Source organism: Pseudonaja textilis, chromosome 2 (assembly GCF_049901715.1).
Source record: "Pseudonaja textilis isolate UNSWEBS1 chromosome 2, rPseTex1.2, whole genome shotgun sequence".
NCBI classification, from domain to species: Eukaryota; Metazoa; Chordata; class Lepidosauria; order Squamata; family Elapidae; genus Pseudonaja; species Pseudonaja textilis.
Genome location: NC_141991.1, coordinates 1,245,609 through 1,255,159, shown reverse-complemented (window position 1 = coordinate 1,255,159; position 9,551 = coordinate 1,245,609). Strand labels below are relative to the sequence as shown.

The window sequence follows — 9,551 nt, the reverse complement described above, 5'->3', positions numbered from 1 at the left end:
CCTTCTGATGTGTGCAGTCCTCTCTTCTTCTCCCAGTGCTTAGGGGCAAAGCTAGTTCTTCTTTGTTTTATTAAAGCAAAAATTAAAGCAAATGAATTTAGCGCAGCACAAACGTGTTACATGGGCAACCTAGGCCAGGGTTTTCCATTACTGTGCGCTGCTGCGTTCTGAACAGGGATGAGATCCGACCGGTACAGCTACCAGTTCTATTGCTGTGCATCGCGCATGTCGCGCAAGTGCAATTTACGACCTGCTGCGGTGCCCAGACAGCTGAGCAGTGCTGCGTGTGGGTGCGCAGCGGTTGAAAAGCCCTTTTTTCCCCTGATTTTTCAACCTCAGCTGTGCCGCGCAAAGCAGCTCCGGTTGAAAAAGCAGGAAATAAAGGACAGGTAAGAGCTCTGGCAGGTGGATGGGCCAAAACAGCAGCAGACCCAGAATTGGTTCTGGGTCTGCTGCTCTTCAGAGCTACCGGTTCTGTAGAGCTGGGCGGAACCGATAGAATCCCACCCCTAGTTCTGCACCAGTTGAAGTTTCTTCAGGGATTCAAACAGGAGGCGGCTAAGGCAAGAGTAACCCCCACTTTGCAATGCATCTCAGTCCAGGAAAGGGCACAACTGGTCCACGAGAAGAATCTTGTGTGCAAAGCCCCTCCCCAGGTATGGTCTCCTCTAGCAAGAAGGAGGACTTCCAGTTTGTGCACCAGGTCAGCCGCCAAAGGGGATCACATGACCTCAGGACACTGCAACTGTCACAAAGGTAAGTGAATTGCCCAGGGTCTGAATTTTCATCATGTGACAATACTCCGGTGGCCTTTAAGTGTGAATCATGGTCATCTGTCTTTTTTCAATGACATTGTAACTTCAAATGGTCACTAAATGAAGTAAATTGAGGAGTACCTGTACATAATTGGATATCACAGGATGGATGGCCTCCCCTAGCAGTTTCATGTAGATGTTAAACCATGTTGCTTACTGAGGGCAATCTTGGCAGTTCCAGCTGCAAGAGCGCAGAGGGAAAAATAATATCTAGATGGGTTTGGAAGCAGTGTGAGTGGGCATTTCAAGGTTTCGTCTTGTATTTTATTCTTCTATTAAAGGGATATGAAGCTGGTAAGGCTGCACATAGAAACAAGACCTTTATCAACTTTTATGATGCCTCACCTGCTAATCTTGTGAAGGTAAGTAGGGTCAAGCATCACTCTTCAAGCTTCCCTCAGTCGCAAATGTAATTTTGGGGAGTTATCCTGCAACCTAAGACGAATAAGTGGCTGGAATAGTCTTCACTGATCCTCAAGTGAGGTGCACTTTTTCCCTCCCTGATTACACATTGTGTTCATCCCACGGATGCTTTCCCTTGGTTTAGTCCCTGCAAAAGAAGCTCCTGGCTCAGTTGCAGTGCTGATGAGGGCATCCCTGTGAGGCCCAATAGGACAGACTAGGGCTAGAGCCTTCCATTCAACAGTTTAACTATTGCAGCTTCAATCATTTGCCAAGACAAGTTTCGAGGAGTTGTCCTGCACACACACACACACACACGACTAAACCTGGCTGGAACAATCTTCACTAGCCCCAAAGGGAGGTTCAAATGCTTTAGGGTAGATAGGACGAAGATGGTTTTCAACCTTATCACAGAATAGATACAAACTCAAGGTTAACCGCCCCAAACTTGACTGCAGAAAATACGACTTATGTCGCTAGATGGCGCTATACAAAGAAGGCACACCGGCGCCTAGAAAGCAGAGAATCGAGTACAGCAGCGGCATCGCTATTATTCACATTGTACCAGAGAGAGGCCGAGCTTGAACCAATTGAAACGATAGAGTATAAGATTGCTAGAGACGATTAGGAGAGGACAGAGGTAGTTCCTCTTCCGGCTCATCATCCAAGCGGGGGCTGATGGCGTCGGCGGAGCCTCTTGTAGGGTCGAAGCGGCTCCTGGGAGGTGAGTGGAGGGCAGGTCGGAGGAGAAGCCGGGAGCAAGTCGGGCCCTTTGGGTTCCTCCACGGCGGGGAAGCAGGGAAGGGATAAGACTGAAACATGTGGGCTGCTGCAGCATATTCTTCCCGTCCCCGAATTTTATTATCCTTTTGCTGCACGATTTAAAACGGCTGCCTGTGATTTTCTGCTGGGAGATTTAAAGCAATCATCATATTTGTTCGTATTTCTGAACCACTCACCTCCCTCACCTTTCATGTTACACTTCACTCCTTTTGATTTTATTGACATGTTGTTTTCTTGTCAAGCGAGGAGCTTCATGGGCAAAACGGATGCTTTAAATCTTGCACGGCATTTGTTCACCATTTCCGTCTGTTAGTGTCTCCCCCTCTCCCCCTTCCCTTCCTAAAACCAGATCAAGGTAATGGGAAGAATCCACTTCTGAGGCATTTTGCAAACTGAGATACACATAATTGTTTCCAAAGATAAATCCTTAGGAGTGTATTTCTCTGTGAATAGGATCCCATATGCGGTGCATTCAGAAACTATTCAGACACTTTTCACGGCTGTCGATTTTGTAATGCTTCAGCCTCATTTTACACTTCTTGAAATTCATTTTTCCTCATTCATCTACATCCATAATGACAAAGTGAAAACAGAATGTTAGCAAATATCTGTAAATGTAATAAAAAACCAAAAAACTTAAAATACCACCTTGGCATAAGTATTCAGGTCCTTCACTCTACTGAGTGAAGCATCTTTAGCAGCGATTACAGCCTCTAAGTCTTTGGGTATAAGGCGATAACCTTTGCACACCTGGATTGGGGAATTTTCTGCAATTTTTCTTTGCAAGTCCTCTCAAGCTCAGCCAGGTTGGATAGTGACCATCAGGCAGGTTTTACTTTGTCATTATGAGTGCAGATTAATGAGAAAAAAATGAATTTTAACAACTTTAGAATCAGGCTGCAGCGTAACAAAAGTAATAGAAATGAAGGGGATCTGAATACTTTGAATATTTTCTAAGTGCACTCGGTGTGATTTACTCAAGTGAAAAGGAGAAATTTTTTCATTGGGTTGATATTTGGATCTGCCAGCCTTCTACATGCCAAATGAATTATAGTTAATCTCAGAGATTAAACTAGAATTTTGAGATTTGTTTTTAATGGTAAAAAAACATATGCAGTGATTTTTAAATAATAATGAAACTAACTCATTAATATGAATCTTACAGACAAAAGAGGATGTGAAGAAGAGCACTCTGGACAACAGAGAATGAGAAACAGCATTAAAATGTAAAACAAACTATCAATCAAAATCTTCAACTTCTTGCAAAAAGCGTAAAATCTCTTCTCCTTCCTCAGCTGCTGAGAGACAGAACAAAGCTTTCAGCTAGGAAAAAATAGAGTATCTGGAACTCAAGGAAACATTACATGAGAAGTCAAAAGGAGGATAATTTGTAATTAAAGAACACCTGGAAGTCAGTGGGAATAAAAAGGACAGCCCAAAACGTGCAAACATTAATGAAAGCATTTGTGGAAGGAAAGAATAGCTTGAATCAAAAAACACCAGGTAAGAGATCAGAAATATTGTTGGCCTCCTCAAAAATCCAAGAATATCAACGTTGGAAAATCCCTACTGACTGCCTAGTATGGGAACAACACAGATTGCAGATCACATCCAATTGATGCATAAATCGAACCACCCTGTGAAAAGTCATACAAACGTTTGGGAATTGTTCGAAGCGTTACCAAAGAGAAACTCTACCACTGCTCCCGTTGTGATAAAATATTTAGCATGAACACCAGTCGGGTGATACACAAGAACACTCACACTGGGGAAAAACCATTTGAGTGTCTGTATTGTGGGGAATGTTTTGTGAATAATTCCAAGCTTGTGGCACACCAGAGGACTCACACAGGAGAGAAGCCGTATGAGTGTCTGGATTGTGGGAAAAAGTTCAATCATAATTCGAACCTGGTGATACATCAGCGGACTCACACTGGAGAAAAACCATATGAGTGTCTGTATTGTGGGGAAAGTTTCAGCCAGAATTCAAACCTGGTGGCACACCAGAGGACTCACACTGGAGAAAAACCATATGAGTGTCTGTATTGTGGGAAAAGTTTCAGTCAGAATTCCAATCTGGGGAAACACCAGAGGACTCACACGGGAGAGAAACTCTATTGTTCAGATTGTGGAAAAGGTTTTACTTGCAATTCTGACCTGGTGTTACACCAGAGGACTCACACAGGAGAAAAACCATATGAGTGCCCAGATTGTGGGAAAAGTTTCAGTCGGAATTCCTCCCTTATAGAACACCAGAGGACTCATACAGGAGAGAAACCATATGAGTGTCCAGATTGTGAGAAAAGTTTCATTAATAAGTCTTACCTAGTGATACACAAGAGGACACACACAGGGGAGAAACCATATCAATGCGCAGATTGTGGGAAAAGTTTCAAGCGTATTTGCCATCTGGGGAGACACCAGAGGATTCACACAGGAGAGAAACCATATGAATGTCCGGATTGTGGGAAAAGGTTCAGACAGAGTTCCACCCTGGTGATACACCAGAGGACTCACACAGGAGAGAAACCATATGAGTGTCCGGACTGTGGGAAAAGTTTCAGTCAGAATTCTCATCTGATCTTACACCAGAGGTCTCATACAGGAGAGAAACCATATGAGTGTCTAGATTGTGGGAAAAGTTTCCAGCAGAATTCCAAGCTGGTGATACACCAGAGGAATCACACAGGAGAGAAACCATATGTGTGTGCGGATTGTGGGCAAAGTTTCAAGGATAATTCCAAGCTGGTGATACACCAGAGGAGTCACACAGGACTTTGATCTGTTTAGAGGAATCTTTAATTTCAATTTTTGTCTCTTACTGAAAGCCCAGCTGAGAAATCAATATTTTCATTTATTGAGTGATTCTTTTTAGTCAAGCATGTCTTATTATTAAACATGAGGGAGGAGATCTGAGCTCCCTTAGTTTGGCGTAATGGTCATTCCCTTTCACAGAGTCAAGGGGAATTGCCATTCGGGCCAGAGAAAGCAGGTTTGGATCTCTGTTAGGTGCTGTCTTGAGTTATTTCTATGTATAATACAAGAGAATATAAACATGTATGTTTGTATTTTTACTTAGCATCTTAGGCTGCCCAACCCATTGTGACTCCACATGGTTTACAGCAGAAAAACCTTAATACAGAAACCAATAAACCAGAGGTGGCATTCAGCCGGTTCTGAGCAGTTCTAGAGAACTGGAAGTGGAAATTTTGAGTAGTTGAGAGAACCCACAAATACCACCTCTGACTGGCCCCGCCCCAATCTCTCCTCTGCCTCCCGAGTCCCAGATGATTGGCTGGGTCTTCTTTTGTTGCCCTGCACAGGAGAATGGAGCTGGAGAATGGAGCTGGAAAGTAGGTTAGTGGAGTGGGGGAGGGAATGTAGATTTTACAGTAACCTTCCCCTGCCACACCCACCAAGCCATGCCCACAGAACTGGTAATAAACTACAGTATTTTGAATCCCATCACTGCAATAAACCCCCAAAATTGCAAATTGCAAAGCCTGCACATTTAACATGTACTTGCCCTGGAAATACAAGGCACATCTAGCAAGATTGATGGCATTTGGATGGTCTGCGAATTTTAAAAAGACGATCCTTGCTATTGTTCAATTTAGAAGTTAACCAGGCCTCCTGGCCTTACTAATTATGTTTGTGCCTGTGGCTCTTGCTCAAAATTGGTAATCTTTCTCCTTGCAACAATTTTAAGTTGGAGAAGTTCACTGCAAGATTAGCGGCATGTAAGTTTTATAAATTTAAACAAACACCTGGTTCCAAATCAAGCTTCTGATGAGTAGCCATCTCTTATCCCAGTGCTTAGGGGAACAGCTAACAGGCATGAACAGAGTTGGAAGGGATTTTGTAGGTCATCTAGTCCAACCCTCCGGCCAAGCAGGAGACGCTACACTGTTTATGACAAATGACAGTCCAGTCGTCTTCTTGAAAGCTCCCAGTTATGAAGCTTGCACAACCACTGAAGGCAAGCTGTTCCATTGGCTTTCTCATTGGCTGAGAACATTTCTCCTTATTTCCAGGTTGAATCTCTCCTTGATCAGTTCTATCCATCGTTCCTTGTCTGGCCTTCAGGTGCCTTGGAAAATAGCTTGACCCCTTCCTCTCTGTGGTAGCCCCTCAAATATTGGAAGACCTCTATCATGTCTCCCCTGGTTCTTCTCTTCCCTAGACTAGCCAGGCCCAGTTCCTGTAACTGCTCTTCATATGTTTTAGCCTTCAGTCCCCTAATCATCCTGGTTGCTCTTCTCTGCACTCTTTTTCTAGAGTCTCAGCTTCTTTTTTATAGTGCGGTGACCAAAATTGGATGCAGTAGCAGTAGCACTTAAGCTTATATACTGTTTTACAGCACTTTACAGCCCTCTCTAAGCAGTTTACAGAATTTGCAGAGTCAGCATATTGCCCCCAACAATCTGGGTCCTCATTTTACCCACCTCAGAAGGATGGAAGGATGAGTCAACCTTGAGCCTGGTGAGATTCAAACTGCAAAATTGCCAGCAGCCACCATGGCTCATTTTAGGTGGGATCTTTCTAAGGCTTTATAGAGTGGTATTAGTGCATCATTTGACTTTAATGGTATCCTTCTGTTAATGCATCTTAGGATTGCATTGGCTTTTTTGGCTGCCACACCACACTGTTGGCCCATGTTTAGCATGTTGTCTACTAAGACTCCAAGATTCCTCTCACAGTTATGCTGTTAAGTCTGGTTTCACCCAGTCTATATGTGTGCTTTTGGTTTTTCTTGCCTAAGTTAATATTTTACTAGATCTTTCTTCAATTCAGAAGACTAGGAGGCTAAAAGCCTGTCAAACTTCAGGGGGAGAAGAGTGTTCCAGAGGGAAGGATCTGCAACAGATAAGACTCACTTCCCAGCTTCTATTCAACAGTAATGTTTACGGGAAGAGACTCTGATCTTATCTGACCTGGTAGGACCGATGGATGCAAAAATAATAAAGGTGGGACAATAATGATAGTTGCTCTGTTGTCTGAGTTGTTAGAATGCGGTATTGCCAGCTGACTCTGCCCACAGCCTGGAATTCGATCCTGACAGGGCTCGAGGTTGACTCAGCCTTCCATCCTTCTTAGATTGATAAAATGAGGACCCAGGTTGTTGGGGATAATCAACCGAAAGTGCTATAAAGCACTGTGTGTGGTATATTAATTCTAAGTACTATTGCTACAATATAGAAATAACTTTAAAGCTGATGAGGAGCATCTTGAGTTGCCCTTGTAGAGAAACGAATCTAGTACAACTTGCACAGCGAAGATGTAATATCTGCAATCGAGGGACTCCCATTAACTCTGCGAAGCTGCATTCTTGACCAGTTGAAGTTTCTGAGTGTTCCAATGCAGGGATTCAAACAGGAGGTGACCAAGGCACGAGTGACCCGTGTGCAAGGCCTCCCTGGTCCAGGTAAGGGCATAAATGGTGCAATAGATGAATCTGTGCAAAGCCCCTCCCCCAGCCATGAGCTGCTCAAGCAGGAGCCAGACTGAGGAGGTTGCAGGTGTCTTTCTCCTGCACAGTCCTTTCTCCGGGTGGCAAAATCATAAGCAAGCAGAGGGCGAGTTCAGGTTCCAGGCTGACAACCTTTCATTGCCCTCGACAGTTGCACTTTAACAAAAGATCATAATCTGCAGCAAAGCCTTGAACTTCTCTGCCAGGAAAATCACTCTTTTTTGGTTTTTTAATGCATCGCCAACTGCTGTTGAAGGTATCAAGCTGGTCAGGATATCAACTGTCCAGAAGGAAGGAAATGACTCTTCCTGCACTGGGAGGGGGAAATGGTAGTTCTCGGGTTGTGACAGCAATTGGCTCCAGAAATTCCATTGCTATGCAATGGGATTATAGCAAGTGACATCACATGACCACACAGTTTACTGAGGGTAATCCTGGCAGTTCCAGCTGCGAGAATGCAGTTGGAAAAATAATATCTCCTATCTAGATTGGTTTGGGAGCAATGTGGGTGGGCCCTTCAAGGTTTTGTCCCGCATTTCATTCTTCTATTAAAGGGATATGAAGCTGACAATCATTTAAGGTTGCACATACAAACAAGACCTTTATCAACTTTTATGATGGCTAATCTTGTGAAGGTAAGAAGGGTTAAGCATTACTCTTAAAGCTTCCCTCAGTTCCAAATATAGTTTTGGGGAGTTATGCTGCACCCCAAGACGAAGACCTGGCTGGAATAGTCTACAGTGATCCACAAGGGAGGTGTTTTTCTCCCCGCCTCATGGCACATTGTGTCATCCCCACCCCACCCCCGCAAGGATTTTTCCCTTGGTTAATTCAGGTCCCCAAACTTGGCAATTTTAAGACTTGTGGATGCCTGGGAGTTGCAGTCCGCAAGTCTTAAAGTTGCCAAGTTTGGAGGCCTCTGGTTTACTTCTTGCAAAAGCAGCTCCTCGTTCAGTTGCAGTGGCGATGATGGCATCCCTAACAGATCCCAAAGGACAGGCTAGGACTTGAGCCTTCCATTGAACAGCTTCACTATTACAGCTTCAATCATTTGCCAAGGCAGGTTTCAAGGAGTTATCCTGTACTGCTCCCCCCCAACCCCACCCACCCCCCAAAAAACCTGGCTGGAACAATCTTCACCAGCCCCCAAGGGAGGTGCTCTTTCAGGTTGCCTTTTATACCTCATTCTCACCTGTCTTTGGTTTAGTTGCAGAAAGAGGGGCAGTGAGGGCACTCTTGGGGGACCTGAAAGAAAAAGTTTAGCACAGATTGCGGACAAAAGCTATTCCTGTGCTCAGTGGGAGTCGAATGCGTTGCCTTGATGGCACAGAAGGAACCACGGATTCCATGAAAACCTTGCAAACCCTTTAGGCCAGGTACAAATAGAACGAAGGTGACTTTCAACCTTAGGTCGCTAGATGGCGCTGTACAAAGAAGCCCCCAGAAGGCAGCAGTGACTTCGCTAGTCTTGCCATTATACCAAGGGAGAGAGGCTGAGCTGGAAGGAATTGAAACGATAAAGCATTAGATTGCTAGAGAGGGTGTGGAGAAAAGGAGGACAGAGGTACTTCCTTTTTCACTGATCTGGTGGGTGGGGGATGATGGCTTCGCTAGTCCCTCTTCTGCTGTAGAAGCGGCTCCTGGGAGTTGAGTGGAGGGCAGTTTGGAGAAGAGGAAGTTGGGCCCTTTGGAAGTTGGGCCCACTCCACGGACTGAAGGCAGCGAAGGGACAAGAATGAAAGATGTTGGCTGCTGCTGTATATTCTTTCTCTCCCCAAATGTTTTAATCCTTTTGCTGCACTATTTAAAACAGCTGCCTGTGATTTTCTCCTAGGGCATTTAAATAAATCTTTTTGTCAACTTTGTCAATCTTGATATATTTTTCATATTTCTGAACCACCCAAATCCCTCACCCTTCATGTAACACTTCATTCCTTGTGATTTTATTGACATGTTGTTTTCTTAGCAAGCGAGGAGCTTCATGGGCAAAATGGATGCTTTAAATCTTGGGTGATGCTAACCCCCATAAGTGTCGCTGGAGTCTGGGTTCTCCTGTCCCTCTTTGTATGACTGCCAGTCCA

General features: G+C 44.4%; 2 protein-coding genes across 2 annotated transcripts in view; both read left to right on the top strand.

Moving 5' to 3' along the window:
- Positions 1 to 9,551, top strand: part of LOC113454376 (uncharacterized) — a 163,304-nt gene that overhangs the window by 29,267 nt on the left and 124,486 nt on the right. The gene's annotated exons all lie outside the window — the stretch shown is intronic.
- LOC113451467 (uncharacterized) overlaps positions 3,627 to 9,551 on the top strand; it is a 29,098-nt gene continuing 23,173 nt past the window's right edge. The window contains exon 1 of the mRNA XM_087928483.1: positions 3,627 to 4,773. Coding sequence (XP_087784609.1) covers positions 3,729 to 4,773 — 1,045 coding nt within the window. The 5' untranslated portion in view covers positions 3,627 to 3,728. The remainder of the gene's footprint in view (positions 4,774 to 9,551) is intronic.